The sequence below is a fragment of the Physcomitrium patens genome, chromosome 12 (assembly GCF_059467195.1).
Source record: "Physcomitrium patens ecotype Gransden chromosome 12, ASM5946719v1, whole genome shotgun sequence".
NCBI classification, from domain to species: domain Eukaryota; kingdom Viridiplantae; phylum Streptophyta; class Bryopsida; order Funariales; family Funariaceae; genus Physcomitrium; species Physcomitrium patens.
The window spans coordinates 5,974,364-6,001,973 of NC_143421.1; the positions used below are offsets into that span (position 1 = coordinate 5,974,364).

At 38.2% G+C, this 27,610-nt stretch overlaps 3 protein-coding genes, 2 long non-coding RNA genes and 2 other non-coding genes across 12 annotated transcripts; 4 read left to right on the top strand and 3 right to left on the bottom strand.

The window, feature by feature from the left end:
• Nucleotides 1-379: 379 nt before the first annotated feature.
• LOC149988015 (uncharacterized) lies at nucleotides 380-2,217 on the bottom strand. The gene is made up of 3 exons (XR_016505736.1): nucleotides 2,009-2,217; nucleotides 1,540-1,763; nucleotides 380-1,319 (listed from the first exon to the last, which is right to left on the bottom strand). It is a non-coding gene; the product is annotated as an uncharacterized LOC149988015 (long non-coding RNA).
• A 106-nt stretch (nucleotides 2,218-2,323) lies between these two features.
• Nucleotides 2,324-3,202, top strand: LOC141046009 (mitotic-spindle organizing protein 1-like). Its single transcript, XM_073537646.2, has one exon. The coding sequence runs from the start codon at nucleotides 2,393-2,395 to the stop codon at nucleotides 2,621-2,623; it is 231 nt and encodes a 76-aa protein (XP_073393747.1). The 5' UTR covers nucleotides 2,324-2,392; the 3' UTR covers nucleotides 2,624-3,202.
• Nucleotides 3,203-5,166: 1,964 nt separating this feature from the next.
• LOC112290078 (U2 spliceosomal RNA) lies at nucleotides 5,167-5,360 on the top strand. The gene has a single exon (XR_002972041.1). It is a non-coding gene; the product is annotated as a U2 spliceosomal RNA (small nuclear RNA).
• Nucleotides 5,361-11,400: 6,040 nt separating this feature from the next.
• Nucleotides 11,401-11,594, bottom strand: LOC112290079 (U2 spliceosomal RNA). The gene has a single exon (XR_002972042.1). It is a non-coding gene; the product is annotated as a U2 spliceosomal RNA (small nuclear RNA).
• Nucleotides 11,595-16,865: 5,271 nt separating this feature from the next.
• Nucleotides 16,866-18,047, top strand: LOC149988016 (uncharacterized). The gene is made up of 3 exons (XR_016505737.1): nucleotides 16,866-16,999; nucleotides 17,411-17,671; nucleotides 17,906-18,047. It is a non-coding gene; the product is annotated as an uncharacterized LOC149988016 (long non-coding RNA).
• A 213-nt stretch (nucleotides 18,048-18,260) lies between these two features.
• LOC112289168 (IQ domain-containing protein IQM2) lies at nucleotides 18,261-22,143 on the top strand. Of its 3 annotated transcripts, none has more exons than XM_024534152.3 (9): nucleotides 18,261-18,516; nucleotides 19,233-19,420; nucleotides 19,688-19,802; nucleotides 20,011-20,076; nucleotides 20,319-20,407; nucleotides 20,507-20,594; nucleotides 20,766-20,996; nucleotides 21,331-21,432; nucleotides 21,528-22,143. In XM_024534152.3, the coding sequence occupies exons 2-9, from the start codon at nucleotides 19,293-19,295 to the stop codon at nucleotides 21,918-21,920; spliced, it is 1,212 nt and encodes a 403-aa protein (XP_024389920.1). In that variant the 5' UTR covers nucleotides 18,261-18,516; nucleotides 19,233-19,292; the 3' UTR covers nucleotides 21,921-22,143. The 3 variants fall into 3 exon arrangements, with proteins under 3 accessions (XP_024389920.1, XP_024389921.1, XP_090110794.1); XM_024534153.3 differs by having other exon boundaries at nucleotides 18,349-18,516; nucleotides 19,243-19,420; XM_090254668.1 differs by lacking the exon at nucleotides 18,261-18,516 and having other exon boundaries at nucleotides 18,546-19,420.
• Nucleotides 22,144-22,448: 305 nt separating this feature from the next.
• LOC112289167 (pentatricopeptide repeat-containing protein At2g30100, chloroplastic) lies at nucleotides 22,449-25,995 on the bottom strand. Of its 4 annotated transcripts, none has more exons than XM_073537973.2 (6): nucleotides 25,856-25,995; nucleotides 25,365-25,630; nucleotides 24,102-24,769; nucleotides 23,591-23,884; nucleotides 23,143-23,489; nucleotides 22,449-22,970 (listed from the first exon to the last, which is right to left on the bottom strand). In XM_073537973.2, exons 3-6 carry the CDS (start codon nucleotides 24,690-24,692, stop codon nucleotides 22,676-22,678), a joined length of 1,527 nt encoding a protein of 508 aa, XP_073394074.1. In that variant the 5' UTR covers nucleotides 24,693-24,769; nucleotides 25,365-25,630; nucleotides 25,856-25,995; the 3' UTR covers nucleotides 22,449-22,675. The 4 variants fall into 4 exon arrangements, with proteins under 4 accessions (XP_073394074.1, XP_090110793.1, XP_024389917.1 ...); XM_090254667.1 differs by having other exon boundaries at nucleotides 25,365-25,627; nucleotides 25,856-25,990; XM_024534149.2 differs by lacking the exon at nucleotides 25,856-25,995 and having other exon boundaries at nucleotides 22,449-22,603; nucleotides 22,725-22,970; nucleotides 25,365-25,821.
• Nucleotides 25,996-27,610: the final 1,615 nt, after the last annotated feature.

The following is a 27,610-nucleotide window of genomic DNA, read 5'->3' on the forward strand; positions in this document are numbered from 1 at the left end:
TAATGAAAGATCTGGGATGTATTTGGATGTGGCAGTGAACGACAGGAAGTCAAATGCCCGTTTAGATGGGCAAATGTTTTGCACCATATTGGCGTGCTGGTGTATTGACTTTCTGGTGCTGCAGCTTCCTCCTCAGTGCCGGTACGAAACATTTCGATGTACACATACTGAGCTTTGTGAACCACACTTTGTTTTAGAAGATTGCAACAATGTATATCTATCTATCTATCTATCTATGTATGTGGACTGATTCTTGGAGAAAGGGTTTTTACTATTACACTGATCAGAAGCATGCAGTGCTGTTTAACTTCTAGTCTTCCTCCTTTGGGTTGGAAGAATAAATTTTGTCTTCAAAGAAATCCAAGACATAGAAGCGTGATACAAATAAGCCGACGTAGTATACATATATGTCATGGTGCGTAATCTCGTTTTGCAATACAGTAATGGGTGCTGCTGCCTGACTAACAATTTTGCACCTTCCCTTCAGAAGGTAAAATTTCAGTGACTATGATGGTTTACTTGCCACAAAACTATGAACTAGTGAGTTCATGAATGAAAATAATTAGAACATTTCTCTCGTTTTATGCCCTACGCTAAACTACTTCGCTTTGCCAACTGATGAGTCTACAGTCTAATGTACGTCTGAATGTTGCAGTGAGTTGCACTGTTACTAGGGATCACACTGCAGTTACACAAAAGAGAGATGAGAGGTAGGGGGATGTCATATTGCTGTATCGTCTGAACTGTTGAGGCTAATTTACGGGCTAATGGATAAATCCATAACCAAAAATCTTGACAAATGATATTTGCCTTCCATTACTGAATCAAATATGCATCGCTGGAGTAGCAGAAATGCCTGGTGCCGTGTCACTGACATTCACTTTTACTAGAATTGCAGAACGCATATACTGATAACAGACCCCAAAAACTATATTTGGTAAGCAGCTTGTACCGTTAACTGTTGTAGTTTCACGTTGTGCGTAAGCATTGATACAGAATCTTCAAATTTGCTTCTGGAGGGCTAGTTTGAGAACTTTTCAGATAAGCCTTCCAACAAGGTACCTTGTTTCTGAAAGCATGCTACAATTGCCATAGCACAGCCCATTCTGGTACGTCTCCACTGTTCTGAACGTTGCGTCTCTACTGAAGTTTCCATTGTACCTCGGCCTAGTTTCAGCACCATGACGAAGTTCGAAGCCTTGTACACTTCACGTCCAGAGCCTCGGAGTAATCCTTCAACACATTTGGTCTACGGAAGAAGAAGCCAATAATGCAAAGTAGATCCGCACATGTACTCGACATTCTGCATTTCCTACACACTGTACAGGCAATGTCTAACGTTCAGATCAGTTCTCTACCGTAGAAAACGAAAATCATGTTGTAGTTAATTTTAGACACCATTTCTGCGATCCCGATTGTTGCAAAATCCAGCATAGTCCACATCACTACCACATTATACAGTATACACAAGTACCCAATAAGTTCGTAAAACATGCGGATTCTCTCAGATGGTAGGTTCAAAGTTGCTCGGAAACCCACACGAAGAGGATGTCGAAAGCTATGAAGTGTTGCAGACGAGAATGCCTCGGAATCGTTATTGAGAAACAAGTTAGGTAACATCCCGTCAAAGACGTCAACTCGTCTCAACCTTTGTGCTGTTCAGCAATACCCTTCTTGTGCTCGCGCTTGTGCTTAGGCTCCCCGAACATATCCCAGAAGTTGTATCCATCTCTCTCAAAACTGCCATCACGTGACCTTGATCTCTGCGATTTCCACAACGTAATGTCAATTTCACTTCCAAAGAAGTTCCTAATCTCCAAGATACCCTTCGCCCCTTACATAAACCTAAAAATCCACGCCATGTCCACAAAACATGATCGCATCGAATCACTCTGTCATGACCGGAAAAAATAAAAAAAATTCTCAGCGCTTTCTACAACAAGCAGACCTCGTTGACAGAGCCAGCTTAACACATTAGAGACGAGGAGTGAGCAACGTAAGATGTAACCTCGATGATGGAGAAGTAAGCCACGGCGACAGTGGTCTGAAACGCAGCTAGAACAGCAAGACGCTGATACAGGGGCAGCTTGGCCATGCTGTCGGAGCTTAGCTTGACCAATCCTACCGTGATAAAATGAATCAAGCATACAATTCTGTTTCCTTCAAGGAATTTTACAACAACAAAACCCTAATTCTAGTCACCTACGCTGGAAAAGAGTAGGCGATAGTGCACACGACGGTGAGGTTCCGCGTAATTATATGTAAGGCGGTCATAGGGGTGTTGTACCTAATGCCGCTGATAGCAAGAGCTTGAGAGAGCATGACGCTTGCTCCAGACCCTCGAAACCTAAAAACTCTGCTCTCGCTTCCCTCGTGAACCTTATTTTCTTTGATGTTACTGCGGATTGGTATCAACATGGACGGCGTGGCGATGCAGAGGGCGCGCGAGTCGCTTGACACCGTGCACATGATGTCCAACCTGCTCGGCACCGGTCTGGACCGCCCGACGCTCGCCATTTTGGTTGCGCTTTGTGAGCACGGCGTTAATCCTGAAGCTCTGGCTGCCGTAGTCAAAGAGCTGCGCCGAGAGGCATCTGCACTTGCTGAGAAAGCAACTCATTGATACTGGTCGTGATGGCGCTCACGTTTCCTGATCTGAATTTCACTTTGCGCTTTCGTTTGCTCACGATTGTGCGGATAACTTAGTTGAGCCGAATGTATATGGATTGCTACAGAATGCAATCACACGGATTTTTCAGCATCGTCAAGTTTGTAAAAGCATACACTTTCTGATGAAAAGAGATTCTGCATCTGCGCTTACAAGCGGCATAGGCGGTGAGAATGACTGCAACATAATGCTGTTGTAATACTCGATGTTCCGAATCTTCAGCTTGATAATAGAAGATTTGAATTTGCAGGTTATGCTGCTGTTTTTTGTGTTTCGATGCCCGTTACAATCTTGAGCGACTCTGAGGCGATATGCTAAATGAATGCTGAGGTCCTTTAGTGTTCTCTTAGAAGCCTATTCTAAACGACAGCTTCATTTGGAGTACCTATAGCTTGAACTGTAGGATCTGTCTGTCTGTCTTATAGGAGGCTCTCGTAAAAATTGTACAGGAACATACAGATGATTCATTGGATATGACTTGTTTGTGAAGAGTTCTTCTGCATTCTCTATTTTAATATTCAAAGTTCCTTTTCACACTGCGTTTCTGCAATTTGGTGCAATTGTTGCTCGAATATGTAGCTTCTAATTCCTTCCACCTGATTGATTTGCATCATCGGTTCAATATTTATGCGTACGCTTGCATCTTTGTCGAGTAATTATATTTCTAATGTGCTTGCATACAAGCTTCCGTGCTTTGCTTTTGCAGGATGGCGTTAGCTACCTAATTTTCCTCATTACTCGTACTTGATAAGTACTTAACATTTTCATATGCTCAATTTCACATCCCAAACCCCGGCAAGAGAAGTACAGAAAATAGTTTTGCACTACTGGGTTTGATGCCATGTCAACACTGCCAAATATGCAAAGCTTTGTGGCATTGAATATAAGCTCAATATGAAATTCCAGATTACAACTACTAATCAACAGTAACTCTAACCGGTGGGAGTCCCAGGTGTTGGCATGATGTAGCGACAGTATTAGTGTGACTGGGTTGTGGCACAGAATCTCATTTGTTGATGATAACTGACGCCGTCATGGTTTCAATATAAATACGAGCACGAATCACAAGTCGCAACATCTTCATGCTGCCAGTTGTGCCGCTGATGAACAGCACACGCCTGTGTCCAGAATAGTTGGGGGCTATCATATGGACTGGGGATGTGTTGTCCCAGTCTGTGAGATAGAAAATCACTCGCGAATGGCGAGCATCGTCCTCGGTTTGTGTGGACTACGTACTTCCGACTTCCTGGATGATTGGGAAGTTTGGAATTGTGGCCGCGTGGAAGAGGTTTTCAAAGGAGTTTTGGATGAGCAGCAGCAGCTGGATGAGTGCATCAAGTCGTATGTCGCCTGCAGTATTTGCGTGTTTTCTCTGTTGTTGTTGTGCATGAGTCCGTGGAAAGTCGGAAGCATGCGGGAACAAACGTAGCGCCAGCTGAACCCGTCGAAATGCAAGAACGCGCCTCTTGCTGCTTCCAGGCTCATTTGGATCGGAGTATTCCAGGGTCAAGATTTGCATCCGAGCACTTCCGCTCGTGCGGTTCATGTTTTGTAGGGCTGTCGAGAACGGTTGAAGGCGTAAACTGGGGCGGTTGGCCTGGAAGGATCTCCAGCGGAACTTCATGAAGTGTTGGAGAGAAAGTTCTTTCCAATTCGCGATTCCCAGACTTCTACAATCTTGGATTGGCGTCGGCGTGTGCCATGTTGTCCATGTGTGTGGTACTTTTCGAGTGCGGTACTCTTCCTGTCGGAGGAATATCCACCGTGCCAATGCAGGAGGCAGTGGTAGCACGAGGTAGCGCTGCGAGGAACACTGGGGCAACTGCAGGGAGGAGAAGTCCCAAGCAACAAAGCCCCAGAACGCATGGCGCCTGGAATACACACCACGAAGCAGGCTACCCAATATAAAAAGGCACAAAAGGGTGCGCCATCGCCAAGGAATGAAGAGCAGAAAGGTGCGGCAGCTGATCTTGTGAGGAAGAAAGCATTCGGATGTGAGGGTGTGCGCAGTGTGCTGGGAGTTGTGATGAAGAAATGTGAAGCATAACGTGGATGGTCTGATTGGTTGCTAGCGCGTGCCGGTAGATGAAACATTGAGCGACACACGGAACATGCTGTGTAATATGTGGGTGTGTGTGTGTGCTCTGGATGTGGTGGTTTCATCAAGACGTCAGAAGAAGAAGAACATGCCCAGGAGATTAGGCATGCCAATGTTCAATAGGCATTTGTAGGGGATCCTGTTGCACGCAGGGCGGCAGGGGAGTGGCAATGGGGGCGGGGGGTCGAGGCAAGGAGGTGAGGGCACAGGGGAGAGGGTGACAGAAGTGCGAGGGGTGGGAGAGTGGGAGGGTGAAGGAGAAGGTTTGGGGGGAGGCGCAGGATTAGGAGCAGGAGGCAGCGAGTGATGGCAGCGGAGGGGTCGCGAAATGTCCCATAACGTGTGGGGGAAGTGAGGAGGAGGTCGGGGTATAATGAGGGCGAGGCGGGAGAGGGATGGTATACCTTTCTCGGCCTTTTGGCTAAGATCAAGTGTAGTATCTGTTCTTATCAGTTTAATATCTGATACGAGGCTCATCGAGCCTCATGATATTAATCTAATTTTTCTCGGGTGCGGGCCCATTCGGCAGCTTGCTGCCCGGGCCAGCGCGCGTCGCCTTGGTATTGCACTACCTCCTAGGCTGGCACAGCCCTCCCCCTCCATCCCCGGAGGGACCCAAATGAAATGCGAAATCGGAAGTATCGCTCAGTTGGTCAAGCTAGTGAAAGCATGTTTCTCGAAGTGCTCAGCGCTGTTTCAGCGACGTGGCTGATGCCTCATGTTGAATTGTTATGTCATGGAGAAACTCGTTTGGTGCCAAGTGCATCAGATTGATGTGAGAGGGGCTTCCCAGTCTGATCCTAGCACTGTGTTGGTGTCCAATGTGTTGGGTGTCAAAAATGCCTCCCATGTATTCAAACCAGGAGGGACCACCACCTACACCAGTTCTCATGATTGTTGCATGTCCAAATGCCAAGCAACTCTTTACTTTTACTTTTTAATTTTTTTAATTTTTTTATTGAGAAGTGTGAGTGAAGTGTGAAGGTTAGAAACATGTGGAACATTGGAATCTTTTTGAGGGCTCAAATTTTGAACTAATTGTCTTTTTTTTTCTTTTTCTTTTTTTTTTTTTTTTTTTTTTGGTTTTCATTTATAATGGAATGATGTAATATTGATTGATTTTTTATTTTTTATTTTTTTAAATGTTTAGAACCAAATTTATTAGACATAGAGAGTTTGGTTGCATTTATGTATAATATATATATGTGTGTGTGTGTGTATATATATATATATATATATATATATTATTTATTTTGTGCTTTCTAAAATAACATAAGTTAATAATAAATATTTTAAAAGCCCACACTATTATCTACAGATTTATGAAAAGTTTTAAAATCATCTAAATTTATTTCATGTTTTTAATAATCATCTATTATTATCTTACAGTCTTTGAAACCGTCCACAATTTCAATTCATATATTTTTTTAAAGTTTCATCTAAGGCTCTTGTTAGTATTTTGAAAAATTATAAAAAAATATTAATTATATTTACAAAATATTTCTTTCTAGAATTATGTAATATGTAATTTTGTGATGTTTGATTGCAAATTTTGATGATACTTTAAAGGAATTATAAAATGTTGTCAAAGATGTAAGCTTGCCCAACTTCTTTCACAATGATGTCAAGATATAGCACCTACTCGTTCTTCATGTTGTTGAATCAAGTGATCCATCACAACCAATCACTTAATTGGTTGTTTGCAAGGATTTTCATCTTTGTTAAAAAAAGAACAAGCAAAGGTGCAAATTTTTTCTATGTACTATTAAATCTTGATTAAAGTATTAGAGGACTTATTGATATCAAAATGTATGTTGAATAAAAATCAGTGTACAAGTTTGGATATTCAACTTGTGCATGTGATGAATGTAATTGACAACCTATTGAGTTTAAATATATCATTGGAAAATAATGGCTTTCATTTGTTGCATTATATTTTGTGGTAAATAAAACATACTTATTGATAGAAAATTGTGAAAATGAAAAAAACATATGAAGCATCTATTTTTCCATTGTAGCACAATGAAAGTTTTAGAGATTTTTAAAAATATGTTGTATTGTTACAATATAACAAGTGATTTTGTGACAATGCACTATTCAGAAGAATTCAAAGGCATTACACATATTATATGTAATATTGCTACATTTGATGAAGTTGACAGAAATGATGAAAGTCTCCATGAGAATTTGATATTTGGAATCTAAAATATTTGTTTTAAAAAATATGGATTTGCTAAATATCTTTTGCAAAGATCAAAAAACTTAAGTTACATTGAATATAGAGAGTTGGATACATTGAAACTTTTAAATAATATTCAAAATTAAAAAATTAGTAATTTCATAGGCAAAGGTTGTAGTGGAGTTTTTTCAAATCAAAGTGGTTTGGAATGTTGAGTACCACAAAAATAATAGAACTACCTTCAAAGAACATGTCTCCATTGAAGTGGCTATTTTCAAAAGTTTGAGTAATTTCAAGCTTGTAATTTTTACTTTTTACTTTTTTTTTTTTGCCAAAGTAAATATCAAAAAAATTGTTGAGAATTGCCCTATAAAAGAAAGAAATAAAACTTTGTATTTAGTAATAAAATAAATGGACATGACTCTAGTGCGTATGTTGAAGAAAAAAGAAATCTATAGCATATGGTTTACTCATTGATACAATGTATCAAATTACAAAAGAAATATATTATTTATATGACATAGAAATATTTTATCAGAATTTTAAGCCAAATAATTTATTTATTATTATTTAAAAAAAAAGATAAATTAAAAATAATACTTTATAATGTGTATTTATTAGTTAATTAATAGAAACAAATTAATAGAAACATGTGCTTATGAAACAAATTTATTTTCATTTGGAATAGTATGTTTAGAAATTATTTCAAGAAAAGAGTTATTTTATGGAATTTTTACATCAAAAAAATTGTTAAAAAATGGTTAGAAAAGGAAAAATACTGATGTTACTTTCAAATTGTGATGAATTGACTAAGTTGATTAAAGAAGGTTGGAGTTTCAACCCTTCACAACATCTAGACTTTGGAGATATTTGTGAGAGATTTCAAAGTATAAAGACAAAGTTTTTAATTGGATTTTATAAAAATAAAGATGTGTCTTTTAGTGCTTCAAGAAAAAAGTTCATCCAATAATGGAAAATATAAATATATATATGTAGTGACGATGAAGTGGTGAAATTTGTAGTTATTCATATTTTGTTTATTTGATTGATTGATATAGACATCAAATAGATTTAAGTGGTTGAATGGTGTGTATAAAGAAAACATGTATTTATATAATAATATTAAATGTCAACATGTATAATGGATATATTTTGGCATAACAATTGTAGTTGTTTATGTAGGTACATTTATAAAAAGATCAATTATTAGATAGAGAAGAATACTTAAACAAGTTGTTCGAACTATAAAAAATAGGTACTAATGCAATATAACTTATTGTCATGGAGACAATGAGAAAGAAAAAAATGACAAAGTTTACATATAATATTGGGAAGTGTATCTATGAGGCAAGATGTTTTTTTATACACATTCAAAATAGAAGTGATAGCTACACTATTTGTTATAACACTTTGAAAGAATTCAAGGTTGAAAAAACATCAAAGACTTTGTAAGATGTATAAGTCTTATTGAAATCATACTTGATGTCAAAGAAAAGAATCTTGGTGTTTGACAATGTTAAAGAACAAAGTGAAATTGACAATGTTGTACCTATGGATGTATTGTGTATAAGCAATAGAAGCACTTTAATTGTAATTATATAATATTAGAATTATATGATGTATTTTTCTATAAAAAGTTTAAAATTGGATATTAAAAAACTTAAAGAGATTCTAAGTCTAAAGTTGTTTATTACTCATTCTCATGGAAACCAAGTTAAATTACCTAAAGAACTTGATGATCTAAGTAGAAAAATTGTAAAAGCTTGCATTGACTGACTTTTATATTTGAAAGATATAAGTGTATTCTTGACATGACAATAGAAACTAAGCTTTACAAAGGTTAAAAAGATTAAGAAATATAGATAGAGATGAAAAAAATAGTGACCATAAGATTTGAACAATATTGAGAGTAAGCTTTAAAAAGTTAAAAATTGAAGAAAAAATCATGTTCTTAAATATTTCTTATTTTTTTATTGGTCATGTGTATCCACATGGGATGTTGAAAGAAAGAGCATTGCAAATATAAACTAAGAATGAGAGATTTATATTTGAAGCAAGATGTAGAGTATACATTGGATACATTAATTTTTATTCACTACTAAAAATAGATAAAGATAGAATAATAAGAATGCATAACCATCAACAAGAAATGGGTCAAATGATTGTTGAAATATATAATGTATATAGACATAAGAATATGAAAAATGAATATGGTACCAACTAAGAATTTTTCAACAAAAGTACTTAACTTAACTCATGTATAATTAATATGCATAAAATTAAAAATAGTAATAAATATTTTATATCTAATGATTATAGCTATGATGTTATATCATTATTTTGTAAATTGATATGATAGTACATAGGTAATTATAAAATATCTTATGTTCATATTAAATATTTATTGATATTAGATTAAATATATATATATATATATATATATATGAGTTGAAAATTTGAAATTGGTTTTATTTTATTATTTAATAGTTAGAAGGTCTATATTACAATGAAAAGAAGAATATCATATAAAATAATATTAGAAATATAGATTATTCTTTGTGAAGACTATTGAACTAAAAATTAAGAAAAATACATGAAAAGATGATATAAAAATATGGAATATATTATTATTATTAAGATGGTTATGCCAACTAAAACCACTTTTGTTATGTATAAATTTGCCAAAAACTATGTATAATGATATTATGGACATATTCTGTTAAAATCTTTAACAAAAAAGCTTTAAAAAGAAATAATTATTATTACATAATTGAAGAATTGGAAGCTTATAAAATATTTCTAAATTTATTATTTGTAATAAATGAATTAAAAGAATTTAATTTGTAGGATTTTTTAATTTTAGAAATATTACCAAAAGAGTTTATAATTTAACATTATTAAAGATCTTAATTCCAAAAGAATATAAAATAATAAAGGTACTATCATAAACAAACAAAAAACTTAATTTTTATGCAATGGTTTAGCATTGAATAATGCTTTAACTTGACATCATTACCAAAGGCATTGGACAACCTTACATCTTTGTCAACACTTGAAATGAGTCAGTGCAATAACTTAGTATTATTGCCAAAGGAGTTGAATTGAATTATACATCATTGTTGAAGGAATTTTACATCATTAGTGAAGGAATTGGACCACCTTATAAAGCTAACAAGATTCAATATAAGTAGATGGAAGAACTTAATATCTATGTCAAAAAAGTGTGACAATTTTACATCATTACAAATACTTGATAAAAATTATTACAAAAACTTTCAATCATCCAAAAAAAAATAAAGAAATCCTACATCTTTGACAATATTCTATATAAATTGGTGTAAAAATTTGACATCATTGCTAAAGAAGTTGGACAAAGTTAAATCATTGACAACATGAAGAACGAGTAGGTGCTATATCTTGACATCATTGTGAAAGAAGTTGGACAAGCTTACATCTTTGACAACATTTTATAATTCCTTTAAAGTATCATCAAAATTTGCAATCAAACATCACAAAATTACATATTACATAATTCTAGAAAGAAATATTTTGTAAATATAATTAATATTTTTTTATAATTTTTCAAAATACTAACAAGAGCCTTAGATGAAACTTTAAAAAAATATATGAATTGAAATTGTGGACGGTTTCAAAGACTGTAAGATAATAATAGATGATTATTAAAAACATGAAATAAATTTAGATGATTTTAAAACTTTTCATAAATCTGTAGATAATAGTGTGGGCTTTTAAAATATTTATTATTAACTTATGTTATTTTAGAAAGCACAAAATAAATAATATATATATATATATATATATATATATATACACACACACACACATATATATATTATACATAAATGCAACCAAACTCTCTATGTCTAATAAATTTGGTTCTAAACATTTAAAAAAATAAAAAATAAAAAATCAATCAATATTACATCATTCCATTATAAATGAAAACCAAAAAAAAAAAAAAAAAAAAAAGAAAAAGAAAAAAAAAGACAATTAGTTCAAAATTTGAGCCCTCAAAAAGATTCCAATGTTCCACATGTTTCTAACCTTCACACTTCACTCACACTTCTCAATAAAAAAATTAAAAAAATTAAAAAGTAAAAGTAAAGAGTTGCTTGGCATTTGGACATGCAACAATCATGAGAACTGGTGTAGGTGGTGGTCCCTCCTGGTTTGAATACATGGGAGGCATTTTTGACACCCAACACATTGGACACCAACACAGTGCTAGGATCAGACTGGGAAGCCCCTCTCACATCAATCTGATGCACTTGGCACCAAACGAGTTTCTCCATGACATAACAATTCAACATGAGGCATCAGCCACGTCGCTGAAACAGCGCTGAGCACTTCGAGAAACATGCTTTCACTAGCTTGACCAACTGAGCGATACTTCCGATTTCGCATTTCATTTGGGTCCCTCCGGGGATGGAGGGGGAGGGCTGTGCCAGCCTAGGAGGTAGTGCAATACCAAGGCGACGCGCGCTGGCCCGGGCAGCAAGCTGCCGAATGGGCCCGCACCCGAGAAAAATTAGATTAATATCATGAGGCTCGATGAGCCTCGTATCAGATATTAAACTGATAAGAACAGATACTACACTTGATCTTAGCCAAAAGGCCGAGAAAGGTATACCATCCCTCTCCCGCCTCGCCCTCATTATACCCCGACCTCCTCCTCACTTCCCCCACACGTTATGGGACATTTCGCGACCCCTCCGCTGCCATCACTCGCTGCCTCCTGCTCCTAATCCTGCGCCTCCCCCCAAACCTTCTCCTTCACCCTCCCACTCTCCCACCCCTCGCACTTCTGTCACCCTCTCCCCTGTGCCCTCACCTCCTTGCCTCGACCCCCCGCCCCCATTGCCACTCCCCTGCCGCCCTGCGTGCAACAGGATCCCCTACAAATGCCTATTGAACATTGGCATGCCTAATCTCCTGGGCATGTTCTTCTTCTTCTGACGTCTTGATGAAACCACCACATCCAGAGCACACACACACACCCACATATTACACAGCATGTTCCGTGTGTCGCTCAATGTTTCATCTACCGGCACGCGCTAGCAACCAATCAGACCATCCACGTTATGCTTCACATTTCTTCATCACAACTCCCAGCACACTGCGCACACCCTCACATCCGAATGCTTTCTTCCTCACAAGATCAGCTGCCGCACCTTTCTGCTCTTCATTCCTTGGCGATGGCGCACCCTTTTGTGCCTTTTTATATTGGGTAGCCTGCTTCGTGGTGTGTATTCCAGGCGCCATGCGTTCTGGGGCTTTGTTGCTTGGGACTTCTCCTCCCTGCAGTTGCCCCAGTGTTCCTCGCAGCGCTACCTCGTGCTACCACTGCCTCCTGCATTGGCACGGTGGATATTCCTCCGACAGGAAGAGTACCGCACTCGAAAAGTACCACACACATGGACAACATGGCACACGCCGACGCCAATCCAAGATTGTAGAAGTCTGGGAATCGCGAATTGGAAAGAACTTTCTCTCCAACACTTCATGAAGTTCCGCTGGAGATCCTTCCAGGCCAACCGCCCCAGTTTACGCCTTCAACCGTTCTCGACAGCCCTACAAAACATGAACCGCACGAGCGGAAGTGCTCGGATGCAAATCTTGACCCTGGAATACTCCGATCCAAATGAGCCTGGAAGCAGCAAGAGGCGCGTTCTTGCATTTCGACGGGTTCAGCTGGCGCTACGTTTGTTCCCGCATGCTTCCGACTTTCCACGGACTCATGCACAACAACAACAGAGAAAACACGCAAATACTGCAGGCGACATACGACTTGATGCACTCATCCAGCTGCTGCTGCTCATCCAAAACTCCTTTGAAAACCTCTTCCACGCGGCCACAATTCCAAACTTCCCAATCATCCAGGAAGTCGGAAGTACGTAGTCCACACAAACCGAGGACGATGCTCGCCATTCGCGAGTGATTTTCTATCTCACAGACTGGGACAACACATCCCCAGTCCATATGATAGCCCCCAACTATTCTGGACACAGGCGTGTGCTGTTCATCAGCGGCACAACTGGCAGCATGAAGATGTTGCGACTTGTGATTCGTGCTCGTATTTATATTGAAACCATGACGGCTCGTTTGAGTAACTTTTTATGGTTTTAAGTTATTGAAGATTTGAGATTTGGCATATCATGGCGGAATATGTGTAGCATGCGTGTTGTGGTTTCTCTTAGAAATTAAGGGGTCGTTGGATTCATTCTTGAGCTAAGAGTCACTGGTGTAATAAACATGTGGGTTTATTCGAACATCGTAGTTTTTTTTTTTATTTTTTTGGGGATTTTCTGAATACTCTAAGTACGGAAAGTTAAGAATTCAGGTTAAGTTTGAGTGATTTGATTTGTAACTTGTCTTTGATTACCTTGCAAAGTCATAATTTATTAAAGGATGGATAAATTCTCAAATTTAGAGTAGATTCATAATGAGATTATGAAGTGTCGTACAGTTTAGTATGGGAAATTACTCTGTAAGTTTTATTAGCTCGATATTGTTTTAGAATATGTGGATTCATTTAAATGCAATGTATTGTATTACAATTTTTTTTTTTTAATTATAATGGAATATTTCTTCTTGAAAGTCGTTATTTATTTTATTTGTATATTTTTTATTAGATTATTTTGGATATTTCACTTTGCGACGTGACTATTTATTGTTTGTATTTTTTCTTTGTTGTAATGTTAATAAAGAAGATTGTGTTGTTTAAAACCAAACTTTCAAGACGTTGTTATGTAATAAAAAAATCAGTTGTAAGACATAATTGCATGTTTCAAGAAATATAATCAAATGATAGGAACTTTTTTGAATGATTCAAACGAAACCATTGTTTGTGCTAAGCAACTGTCTAATGCTACTATAAAGAATCAGTGACGTTCAATTATAAGTTTTTCAAAAGATTGTTTTATTGCTACATGTATTTTTTTTTTTAAAAATTATATGGTTACCAAAATAATTAGTTGTTCCTAAAATTTAGACTGTTTTACTTTACTACGTGTGCATGGAATTCAAAAATTGAACAAGTGCTTTATTTATTTAACAAAATCAGAACCAAAATAATAGTATGAAGAAAACTAACTGAAATTAAAATTAGACTCGTTGAAAAGTTTTTATTAAGATGTATAAAATTTTACTTTCCAAATGTTCATTAGTAATTTTTTTTAATGATAAATGATTTTCTAATATTAAAATTTTTAAAAATAAGAAATAAAATCTATACAATTAAAACTCTTTAGAAACAGTTTAATTGTTTTTTCTCTAGAGTTATTAAAGAATTTGTTGTTACGAATTTCCAAGTCATGTAAAAGAATTGTTTATTATTATTATTATTATTATTATTATTATTATAATAATAAAATTCTACTTAGAAAATCTTTTTAGGAATTAACCATTTTTTATTTTTTATTTTTTTAATCAACAACCGAAGTGGGTTTTGTTAGTGGAAATTAGTTTTATGAAGTTAAATGTATACCAGGAATCATATGTGTAGAATTTGGTCTCATTTAAAAAAAAAAACTTCTTTCATGTCAGAGATTTTGCAAAGCATTAAGTATTTTTTTAAAATTAAACTTTGTATACTTTTCATACATATTTTTCTATATTTTAAAGAATTACTGATTTATACATTTGAATGTTTTGAATATCTTTAGAGAATAGTTAGAATCATAGCAGGAAAAAAATAATGTGGTTTTTTAATATTTGTATAATAATAGTATGCAATCAATAAAAATAATTTAAATTTATTAAGAAAACATGATTAAATACCAAATTAATTTTCTGAGCATAGTCAAAGTTTGTTTATAAAATTTTTAAAAATGATGTTGTGCTAAACATAGACAATCTGAAAAAATTATGGTAACGTACGTAATAGAAAATAATGTGTAAGAAGTTTTTTCACAAGTCTCTTCTGTCAATTTAACCTGTTTATTTATTTTCTACAAAATAGTCACTTAAGACCCTTAGAGCTAATTCTACAGATTGTCAATTACCACAATACAAAGAAAAATTTATTTGTTGTTTTGAATTCTAACTTCTTATAGAAACTTTATTAAGAGTAAAAAAATTAAATTAAATTAAATTAATAAAATACTTGAAAAAATTGAATAAACTAGGAAAAAATATGTTGTTTTAAGATGACTGTTATGGTAGAATAGTAAAAACATAATAATAATAATAATAATAATAATAATCATATCCTCTAATAATCAATAAAAAATTTAAAACTCTTACAACTTTAATTCTTTTTGTACAGTTCTCAACCGTACTGTGGTTATTCATGTATTGTATTATTGTTGAAATAAACAAGATGAGGTCTTAAACTATTTAGTTATTAGATTTATTTTTATAAAACAGGTTTAGGTTAATCGATTTGATTAGAAACTTGGGTCGAATTTTAAAAGAAGATAAATTTCCACTTGTAAAAAAATCAACATGTCCCACAATATAATAAACTACCTTTAATCATGTATACAATAAGTAAAAAGAATAAATTTTATAGATTAAAATCAAGTGTAACTGAAGTCTCAAAACAATTTAATCATATATATATATATATATATATATATATATAGAAAATACTATGTACACCTAAATCCTATATATATATATAACCAAAGTTATGTGTTCAAATTATAACCAATTTATTTTTTTAAAAAATAAATCATAATAATCTGATTTAATTTAATTGGTCATTGTATATTATGAGAAAAAATATTTTTTATATCTTTTTTAATTTTTCCTATTTCATATCTATATTTTTTTCTAATAAATAAACATAGCATATATTTAATTATATAACGTACTGGATTATAAAACTATGTAGATAGAAACTAATATGATAAGTATGAATTTCAAAAAAATATTTGTAGACATAATATAGTGTATTTTATTATTGAATATATCATATATTGGCAAAAAGTACCCACAATGCTCTATAACTGAGTATGCTGAATATAGATAGAAAATATAAATGATTATTCTACCAATTCCTATCAATTCATAACAAATATCACTGCATCATGCACACAACTCTTAAAATAATGAAAACAGAAAAAAAATAAAAAATAAAATGAATAAACCAAATCTGACATCTTAAACGATAATCATCACTTTGCCTTGGGGACATTGATAGAAATAATCTGGTGTATTTTATAATTGAACATATTGCTTGTCGGTAGAAAATACCCAGTATTCTTTATATTAAAAAAATATTGTTTACTGGCAGATATCATAAGTGATAAGTCTACTGATTTCTACAATTATATAACAGGTAGCACTGCATCTGATATTCATTTTTTTACAATAAAATAAAAAAACACAAGCAAATGCGAATTTGGGGACGGAAGGGGCACGAAGCTCCGGTTCCGTTATTTTTGAAGGCTCTGGAGCCGCGTCGCAGTTTAATTCCCAGCAACGTCTTCGTCGTCGTCGAGGGCGCGATGCCGTCGTTTTTCTCCGTTTTAATCTTCGTCCACTCGTGTGGAATTCTACCAGGGTAATGAGCGTCGTGTTATTACAATTGTCACAATTTATCTGCGGCCGAGGAGTGTTGACAACAGTGGGTGGCAGAAGAATCGAACCACTTGGCAGAATCCGCATCCGCGTCTGTGTGGATCTTGCCATTTATTGGTACTTGCTGAGTCGGGCCCGACGCCTTTCCAGTGTCCTCTTGCCTGGACAGATTCCGTCCCACAGGTGATCGAAGGAGCATCCACTGCGGATTGGAGGATGGCGTGCGGGCCAACTGCAGGGATGCGTGACGTCTCACGCATACAATAAATACTGGTTCTCCACTAGTTGAAAGATTCAAATCCTTGCATTGTGTGATGCTGTCTTTTTCTCTGGAGCAGACGGCGTGAAGTCTGTGTCCTTTCGTACTTATTCTCCCGATGTACAAGGAGAAATTCTTTAGAGGAGGTTTAACGCTCGCTAGCACATGTTACTCTGATTCCCGTTGCGATGCTTGGAGATAGTGCATTGATTAAATAGTCAAGCAGCGTTTCCGCGGGATTACTAACAGGTAATCTCCATGGTCTCGTCCTGCCGTGCTTAGAAGAAGTCTTGCTTCGCTACGAGTGGTCATTGCATCATCTGACTCATATAGCATAATACGCGTAACATATCAAAGTTTTTCTAATTCGATGGCTCAGCAAGGAGCGTTGGTTGTTTAAAGAATGGAACTCGGTGAAGCCATCAATTCTCCAGTCGTGAGGCAAACGTTGACGATTTTTACAAGTGTGACCTGTGTGTCCTCCATGGCTCTTTCGTTTTATCGATAAATGGCAAAGGCAGATGAGCAGAGGATACACGCAAAACGTGTGGACAATGCAGGTCCAATGTCGTTGTCCGAGCAAGGTATCTGCCCAGTAAGGATTTCCAAAGCTCATATCCTCTTTGCTGACTTGCTTCGTGTCTGGTATACTTGATGCAGTGGAATGCCATCATCCTGCAATGAAGCACCTCACTGGTAGCTTTCCATCCGATCGGTATGTCAGACGACACAGACCATTTTGGGTCCAAATTATCCAGGTAATTTCGGCTCATGGGAGGGCTCGCGTGCGAAACCATGCACTGGATAAGAATTTCTAGCCGACCAGATTCAGAGGAATCTTATAACGGCGATACGTGGAAGATTCAGAAGCTTGGTAAAAAAGCAGATGCGAATCAACATGGTTTCAACACGGCAATAGGGGTAGTTGTTTGATTTTCTTTTGCATTTCGTCTTATTCTTCCTTGATTATTGTTATTGATCCATTTTTCGCAAGGCAAGGCCCACGCCTAAACACCAAGCTGAATATATTTTTAGTTTCAAACCATCTTTAGTGGTAGGAAGTTGTCGACGCTCATTTTCAAGTGTCTCGACTGAATTTTTCCACCCTAAACAACACTAATTATTTGACTACTGTTTTCGATGACCAATTTCCAGCAAATGCGCTTATGAGTAACAGTTTGAGCTCGCGCATGCCATTAATGGCCGACGAAGTCCGACCTTTAAATCCAGATCTAGCCAGTTTAAGCCTAAATTTGTCATCTCAAACTCGAGTTGGACATTAGTATGAATCAGAGCAAATACCTCGAAGAGAACCGTCAGACGATATTGAAATCGAGGATCTTAGCGGTTCTGCTAAAATTTCTCTCCGGAACTGGCTCTGATAAAAACGAGGTGTCAGTGACGCACCCAGTACACCATATGGGCCCCACCTTCAATAGAAGCTTGAAAAACACATCTGCGAAGTACGTAAACAATGGCACCTGTTTAAATCCGAAGTGTCCACGCATGAACTGCATCAAGCTGTTCAAGTTTTACTTGGAATATAATTGGATTGTTGTGGCTTCGTTCTAAGCCGCCTCTTGGTCAAGATTTACATTGCCTCTCCTAGGATCCACCACTGTATTCTTGCATCTAGTTGACTGGTTACCACGGGAGAATTGGTATATTCTTACTTGGCTCCAATCTCGATATTCCTTCAAGGTCTCGGAGTACCATTCCTGCTTTTGTGACATGACACTGTAACCTCATATATTGCAGCTCAAGCGGTACAGTCTTGCTCCCTGCTCATCTTTTCTGTCTGTCTGTTTATCTGGTTTGAAGGCACGTAGTAATTACTTTGTTTGCACCTTGACAAGGACCTCGGCTCTGACAATTGTAACGCGTGTTAGGTCAGTGGCCATCATCGGGTATTTGTGCTCAGTTTGTATGAATCGGGTTTTTAAGGTGTATGCGCACGGTTTTTCCCTAGGACGAGAGGCCACCGTAATGTGTGTTTCTTCCCGCTTGATGGGGTCGTCTTCTTCAGTACGTATTTCGTTTGAAAATGCCGTTCTGTGCGTGAGAATCTCTGTGCTATTACGTTCTGTAGGGAGAATAATCTGAGCTTTCTAGCGCGATGTGGGGTTTTGCGTCTGTGAGACATTGATTTGCAGCAGATTAATTTTTACTTTTAGACTTAAGTTCCTTAAAAGCGACACAACTGCAAGCCTAGCTGGCTCGCACAAGTCTAGTGCACTCTTTCACAGTTTGATTCACCGTCGCACGAAATCCTAGGGTATCTATGTCATTCTGGAGTGGTCCGATTCTACCTCAGGAATACTCAGCTCCTTCGGTGATAGAAGATAAAATTAGGCATTGTTACAGATTCTACAAATTGGGTCGCCTGCGCTTCGTCTCCGTCACTGGTGTTTCAAAACTAAACTCTCTTCTCGGGGTCAAGCTACGTAGTTTCCCACTATTTTGAGACCTAGTATTTGCATAGGGCAATTCAGGGGACGTTGCAACTGGCGCGATAGACCCTCGGAGAAGGAAGAGCGCCGCCATGACAGCAGAGGTGGATCCTACAGAAGTACAGAATGCAGCCGCTGTACAGGTGCAAAAGGCGTACCGAGGGTACCGAGCTCGGCGCAAGCTTGCAGATGCGGCAGTCATGTCCAAAGCGTTTGGCTGGTATGCCTCCACAACTTAAATCCTCCGGCAATGTAGCTTAACCTTAAGCTGCTTGAGTTTCTGTTAAATGTCTCTTGTGACCTCCGTAGTGACAACCCTATTCATTTATGAATTTCAGCTCTTCTAAAAATCTATTGCCACTGAGAATGTTGCATTTGTGGTGTCTGGTGACAAAGTGAAATGAATCAGAGTGATGCTATTGTAAGCATACATGGCTTTTTGGTTCGCTTTCCATGTTTTGACGAGATTGGTACTGCGTAGAAACAGGTGGAATATTGTCGATTCTGTGGTTCTGCAAGAGCACACTCAACAGTATTACGCACACAGTAAATCTTGGAATGCTATTGACCATTGGAAACGCCTGAAACGAAAGGCCTCAAAGGTGAGCATTTTATTCAACACTTTCGACAATAACTAAAAATGAAAATAACTTAATTCAAAAATTGTGAAAGGCAGGTCCTTTTTTAATTAGCAGAGTGCTGTTGTTTTAACCTGGGAATGCAGTGAGCGTCAGAAATGTGTTTCACTCCTGGTCTGTAGTTGTGTTCAAGTTGAGAGTTTAACAATAGGCATCTGCTGGTGAGTTGCAGGTTGGAAAAGGATTGTCGAAAGACAACAAAGCTCTCAAGCTTGCTCTACAACATTGGTTGGAAGCTGTAAGACATTCGTTCTTTCCTTCTTGCTAAGTTTATTAATAGAGTAACCAGAAGTCAGCATCAGTCCATTGTCTTCCTTAAGCGTGTTGCTTCTTATCACTTTCAAACCCACTTACCCACCTTTTTCTTATGCCTGATATGTCCAGTTGAGGCCAGAGCTATTTTTCATGTATTGATTTTCATCTTGGCTTCCCCATCATGTAGTTGAAAGGTTGAAGGTTTGTATGACTGATAACACGCAGGTGGACGCAAGACACAGATATGGACACAACTTGCACGCGTACTACCTCCACTGGATTGCAAAAGAAACCGCTGAGCCTTTTTTCTATTGGTACGTTTTACTCGTGTTTTATTTTATTCCATTCAAAAGAGGTTGTGGCTTGTAAAACGGATGTTGATTAGGACACTCTTTCATTCGTTATTGTGGCAGGTTGGACCTTGGAGGGGGCAGGCAGATTGAATTACCCAAGTGCTCGAGAGCCATTCTCCAACAGCAACAGATTAAGTATTTAAGTCCTGTAATGTGCTCTTTCTCCTCGGATGTGATATTGAGATTAATTCATGCATTATCATCGTGTGGAACCTCCCAACCCCCATGTTAGACCTACTGCAATAGAATCCTCTCAAGCTAAATCAGGCATATTAATAATTCGGTATGACTAACAAACTCTTGTGAATGAAATTCTCAGGAGCAGAGAAAGCATTATGAGGTGGTGATTTACTGCGGCAAATTGTTTTATACAGCTTCAGGAGAGCTTGTGCACACTCCCGACGGGGACCGTTGGATTTTCGTTATGAGCCCTCAAGGAAAGCTCTACATTGGCAAGAAGAAGAAAGGTGTTTTTCAGCACTCAAGCTTCTTAGCAGGAGGCGCCACGACTGCTGCCGGCCGCCTTGTCGTCAATCACGGAGTCTTAAAGGTAGGACCGTTCGCTTGAAACAGGATGCTTTTTTCATTGCCAAATAAAGTAGATACTAGATTGGCCGATTCGTCTCAATCTGATATTTGAAGAGTTTTAATTTTGTGACTGTTTAGAGATAGACAGGTTAACATGGATAGCCATGTTCGTACTTCCTATTTGATATAATAACTGGAATCTTCAGCATTTAAATTTCAGTCGGTTTAAGCTTGTTTGTGCTTATGAAATTGATGACATTGTAAAGTTTGAGGAGTTTCGAATCTTGATTTAGGAGTTGGAGGATTCTGATATGTGACGAATTGCATCTAACTGATTTTTTTTGCCTTGGTAATAGCTGATGGAAGCTCACAGTGGGCATTACCGGCCGAGCCCAGAGAATTTTGAGGCGCTTGTTAGGAAATTGATTGCTAGTGGGGCTGATTTGTCCTTGGCTAAGGTAATGCTAATAAGATAGCTTTCGTGTGTCGTTATACTTCTTACCACTTCACTTTGTGGATATCAAATGATTAATCAACTGAACGTTTTGATCAGGTGAAATTGGTGTCGGATGATTTAGTAGAAAAGAAGGAAGGCAATAAATTGGCAGGAGAAGTGCGGGAAGTCATTGAAGAAGTTAGTGCAGATGAGCATGTTTCAGTGAAAGTTGAAAACCAAAGTCTAGTGTCAATGGATAGCGGGTTCAATGAATCGAGTGAATACCTCGTCACTAATTTGACTTTTCCACAAGAAGATATTAATGCTGCAAAGAAAAAGCTGGAACATCCAGAGGGAGAGGTGGTAGTGAAGGAGAAAGTGAAGAGTGAAGGCCAAGGATCCTTAGGCTTTTCGAGAAATGGGAGCCTGGCAAAGTTGCAGCGTGATGAGCGTTGCCAAGCACTGGATAAGTATGTCATGCAGTCTGCTGCTCCTGTGATGGCATTCTAACTGCTGTCACTGTTGTATCTGGGTCATTTCATCTTGTTATTGATGGTATTGGATTCGTGGAAACTTTTACAAAGCCACTTCCGAATATCTGATAATTGAGCACTAGGTAGGAAGCGAGAGGTTAAAAATGTGAGTAAATGTAAAGAGTGTAGTTCGTAAATGTAAAGCCAGTGAAAATGGAAGTAAGCATGTTACCAAACATAACCAAGTAAACTTTGGTAGACATTTGTGTTGTGGATGGAACATTTTCAGTAGTGCATTTATTGTGAAATATGCATATATATCATACTGTGAACAGTACATAAGACAGTGAATTTTTTTGTCCACCAATGTTAACTACGGAACGATCGCAAAAGAATTTTCCACACATGTAGACAATATGTTTTTCTCCAAACTATAAACACACACCAAGACCAACTCTCGGTCCACCAGAATATATATTGATGAATTGTTATGTCCTCTCGTGCGGTAAATAATATTAATGAAAGATAGAAATACAATAGTTAATGTAACCAAATACACCGCAAGTAGAAAGCAATTCGCATCCAATATTATTAAAAGATTTTCAATCTGTACAACATCAGCAATCTACCAGAGCATTTGGTAGTTGCGCTCAAAAATTCAACTGCCTCATCTACAATTCTATTTACAGTGGTGCAATGTCCAGTTGTGCATTTCCCCAGCTGCACGTTGCACACCATACATCAGTAATGTACACAAGAAAACTCCACTACCAGTAATTACAAGGAAACTTGTCATAAAACCCTGATTATGCACAAGTTATGTGTATCGATGTAGACATACACCAAGCAGGGTTCTATTATTCCAACATCCGCCAGAGTCTTGCAGAGATGGAGATACTGGGACACACGTCCAGCTTTCTGTAAAGAGCGAAGGACTGCCAGCATGACGTGAAAATCAGGACGTAATCCCTTGGTTAGCATCAAGAGCAGTGCTTCTGAGGCCTCTTGAAAATTCCCCCCTTTCAGAAACCCACCGATTAAGACGGTGTACGTTTTCTTCACTGGCATAAGACCCAGAGCCTCCATTCTGCACCCGCCCACATCTCCGAATATCTTAGTCTTTGAAAAGTTTCGTTTTGTACAAAGCACATGTATTCGATGATTTCATGACTACATACACACTAGAATTAAACTGACCAAAATAGTCTAACAACACAACCAACGAATTGCTCTAGGGTGGAAGAGTGTCAGCTTCCCACCTGCTTAGAACACGAAAGGCAGCCTCTCGATGGTTTCCAAATCCACACACGCCGACTACAGTGTTATACATTTCGACTGGTGGCTCCCGTCCTGAAAATTTCATCTGCCAGAGGGCCCGCTCTGCAGCTAAGCCGTTTCCTGCGATGCAATACATAGCCAGCAGCCGTTCGTAGATAACTGGCAATTTATCAGGGGTCCCTATCTTCTCGGCCCACAGGACAATTTCTTCCGCCTGCAAATGGAGAAGGTATTCATAGGTAGCAAACGCTTCCTTTTCGTGTTTCTCCAGCTCCTGCAGTTGACCATTCTGAACGAGCATCCTCACTTCCCGTTGAACCTTCGTGAACTGCATCCAAAAGAAAAAAAAATTAGAACACTAGTATCTACCACTGTGGCTGCAAATGATTACTCGAATAACAGTTATTCCTTGAGGGACGAATAACCAACCTGCTCCTGCTCCTTGACTGCAGCAAGTAGTGCGGCGCTGTAAGAAGAAATACGAAGCTCCAACCCACATCCGTGCAAGGTACGCACCAACTCGATAGCCTCCTTTTGTTCTCCTGCTTTGACCATCTTTATGAGTAGGAAAGCCAGGGGATCTTCAGCATCGCTTTCCACCCCTGTTTCCAGCATTTGCTTAACAAAACACAATGCTTTGTCCTTCCTACCCTTGTCCCAGTAAGAAGAAATGATGGTTTGTATGATGTGAAACTCTGGCTTCAAACCCACGCAGTACATATCCTGCGCTACGCTTCACTTCATCAGAATAAACCTTGTTTCTATAACAAGTGAAGCAGAAGGGAATTGAAAACGAAAGCTACTACGTCCTAAATCCTGAACCAGCAGCAGATACAGAGCCTTGAATCCTAAAAGAACTACATGACTTACAAAACTGAAGTACATTTTAGTCCTAACTTTGCAAACGCCGATTGCAAAATTGATGCAAATAATAGCTGACCTGCAACAGGCTTTTCACCTCCTCCACAGACTGTTCGCCTTCAACTAATTTCATGACCCATTCGTACATAATAGCCATCATCAATTTTTGCGTCTCGTCTCCTACACGATTCTCCTTTTGCATCCACTCGTAGACCTCAAGTGCACACCAAGAATCTCGACCGTCCTGGGCAAAATATGTGAGCACTAGCTCCAAATCCTTAGCAGACAATCTTTCTTGCATACCACCCAGTACCTCTGCTGGCTCCCTAACCATAATTTCCAGCTCAAAAATGGCTTCCTTAAAAGGCTCTTCAAACTTATGTTCAGCTGCATCACAACCTCCTCGATCATCTCGGGAGCAACGAATTCCAGGTTTTTTCTTACAGCAAGAAGAAGAAACCCCATATCTCGGAACCCAATTGTTTCTAGTCGACGAAATATTTACACAAAATTCTGTCTTCTTCGGTATCACATGCCAGTGCTTTACCACCCTTGCACTCTTGATTGCTGACACTACAGTAGTGAGAGTTGCACTTTTTTCATAATTTTGAGGACACAGTCGCAGAGGTGAGCCATGAAGTGCTATTGGATGAACTGCACATAGAGCCATGATCCGTAGACGTCTTTCTATATCTACAACGCTCCAATGCCGTCGCAGGATCTCCTTGCTGTGATGGCAAATGATATCTGTATTCAAGAGAAGTAATGCAGATTCAACAGACCGCAACCAACGAAAAAGCCTGAAATGTGAATGCAAAATTGAAAACACACATTAACCTAAAACTTGACTTGAGTTATCGGGTGCACTGACGAATCAACAGGGTTACTGAAGTCTTTATTTTGTTTCAACGTCCACTTCGCCCATCCATTAATCAGGTGAGCATAAATACCGACATTAAATACAAAGACGCTGTGCAGCAATTCCTTCCAAATTATGCAGTAGAATTAAACCATGAAAAACCGGATGGGGGCAAGATCTTCACGCAAAACACAGGCTTAAAACAGAAATCCACAATCAAATTCGCGATTACTTAAAATCCTTGCAATTTAGGAGCACCATATGGTCCACATCACGATAATAACAACCAGATGACAAACTCACTCAGAGAATTCTAATTTGAAGCATGTACATCAGATTCGCTCGCAAGAATGGCAGTAACTCAATCTTAATCTACACACATGTGAAAAGAGATGAGAATCACAAGGCAAGACCTTACACCGAAATGCGACCGACAAAAACAACACTCAGAGAACAACGGAGAACCTAGGCAAAAGGGATCACCTTCAAGTCGACTAATATTTCACAAAGGAACAATCACGAGCCCAAAATTGGTTACTGAGAAGAGCCAATTCAGCTCGAGTTCGTACTGATCACAGAGGGTGACGGCCCGAGCACAGCCATTCTCCTACGTGCCTCGTCTCAGCGGTGCTCAGAAGCACCCAAACCCTTGAACTCACCGGCTCCACAAGACTATGGAGCATGGCACCACTTCATGTTGACCACCGATGAAACCGCCAAACCCCAGATCCCTCCGAACACAACCCCTGCTACAAAAACCATTTAACTCCACCAGATTAGCGCTTCACACTCCTCCCTACCCCAAACTCCAGTTGCGGTCATCACCACGCACACTGTCGACCTTATGACCACGTTATGTACAAGATTTTTCCCTCCCGTGCCATGACATCGACCTTGTTGAAGCCACAAAATCCTACCACGCCAGCTTTTTTTCCGTTTCTTTTCTGCCTGTGGGGGAGTGTGGAATTTCTTACCTTTCTCGAAGTGACACCAACGTTTAGGGTAAGGCCATGCCCATGATTTGGGGCGATGCAGGTGGAGTCCTTTTAAAGCAACACTGGAGTGGTCCTCACACTTCAGGGTGTGGACAAGCCACAAACACTCCCCTTTTTTTTAGAAAGAATAAACAGAAAGGATGTGGAAGATACTACACGGGCACCCATTCACACCGCTATTTTACCTTCGCTGTTTCGACTCCCATCAAATTCTTTCATCGTCTCGCTCAGGAACGTCAGTACCACCACTGAACTAGTATCTCAGAAAAAGGTATTCTCTTTGAAATTTAGTTTTTTTTTCTTTTTTTCTTTTTTTCAGTAACAGGCGGAGACTGGGTATTGACCGATCGGTGCCCACGGACAGCTCGTTTCCCGAGTGCATCTGTGTCTGGACCCCAGTGTTGTGCATACTCTGGATGTTAATTGCTTGATTGTTTTGCTTTCTTCCACGGATTGGCAGCTTGTTGTGATCCTACTTCGAAGTAAGACGATCCAGCAATCGCGAGATCAATGAGATACTTGCGATGCCAATGATTGAGCCATTTGTGGGTTCAGCGTACTTAGCGGAACGTGAAACAGGTGACCGGTACTTCGAAGAAACTCGCCAAAAAATCTAGATCGCTTTACTTTTCATATGATTTCGTGGTAGTCCACGAGTTGAAGCCGTCAGAGAATTGACCACAATACCGAGAAATACGTAATTTAACATATTAGTCATTGAAGGGGGGGGGAATCACCTGCTTCACAGGTAACGTCTATCACAGAACGGTTTTTCAGGAATATGTGAAGGGTCGCGGAGAGTGATGTCTCACTTTAAGCTCCGTGAACATTCCCAAACTAGCTGCACAGTCGTTGAATTCGGTTGCTTGGAAACGCAAGCACTGGTTTTGTCGGCAGCAGACGCAGTGTCACTGTGATGACCCTATCGGTTGGGGCACAGGATTGCTAGACCTGGATGTGACATATTCTACCCAAAACGATGCCAGAGGATTGTGTTTTGAATTGGAGAAGGAACCCAGAACACTTAAAAAATGACTGAATTCAAATACATACCGAAAACCAAAACAAACCAAAAAAACACAACCTGTTAGTAAAACAGCGTGTACATTTTGAGTCTCTAATGCGCACGCTCTTGATTTTCTTCATTAGTATGGATTCTTAAACACAAGCTGAAAATCAACATTACATGAAACCACAAAATCGTGTTGAAAGTTGAAATTTACAGTCGTTCAACACTGAGAGTTTTAATGTGATTTGATGGATTGATCATTGATCAAATCAGAATGTCAACTAAATGATGAAAAGGGTCATTAGTCTCAGAAAAAGGTGTTTGACATAGTGGTGTAGAAGATACCAGAATCATGCGTCTCAAATTAATTACAGTGAACAAGAATTTTGTGAAAAGTTTGTCGCACAACAATAAGAATACGGAATGTGATGATATGGACGTTCATTTATATGGGGACTGTTCCTGAAATCTAACATCCTCGGTTTGACTGTTCTTGGACTTGTCTACATTAATAACAGACTGGGTTGGTAGAAGATGAGATGCTGTTAAAAATCTCTGAAAGAAGAGAATTAAATGCAAAAAGGATTTGCTAAGACATCACATGGCAATTCACATTGAGATGCATTTAGGAGAGTTTTGCTTACCTTTTAATGTGAGTAAAGCAATCAAAGTTTTGTGGGTTTACATAAGTCTCCAAAATTACTGATGTTGCTGGAAACATAAGG

Bases quoted from the DNA above. Each gene is read 5' to 3' on its own strand.
- LOC141046009 (XM_073537646.2), top strand. From the start codon at position 2,393: ATGTTACTGCGGATTGGTATCAACATGGACGGCGTGGCGATGCAGAGG.
- LOC112289168 (XM_024534152.3), top strand. From the start codon at position 19,293: ATGACAGCAGAGGTGGATCCTACAGAAGTACAGAATGCAGCCGCTGTA. The intron at 19,421-19,687 runs GTATGCCTCCAC...GCGTAGAAACAG, and splicing joins ATGTCCAAAGCGTTTGGCTG to GTGGAATATTGTCGATTCTG. The intron at 20,595-20,765 runs GTAATGTGCTCT...TGAAATTCTCAG, and splicing joins AGATTAAGTATTTAAGTCCT to GAGCAGAGAAAGCATTATGA.
- LOC112289167 (XM_073537973.2), bottom strand. From the start codon at position 24,692: ATGGCTCTATGTGCAGTTCATCCAATAGCACTTCATGGCTCACCTCTG. The intron at 23,885-24,101 runs GTCAGCTATTAT...AGCGTAGCGCAG, and splicing joins AGGTGAAAAGCCTGTTGCAG to GATATGTACTGCGTGGGTTT. The intron at 22,971-23,142 runs GTGGGAAGCTGA...GGGCGGGTGCAG, and splicing joins GCCTTTCGTGTTCTAAGCAG to AATGGAGGCTCTGGGTCTTA.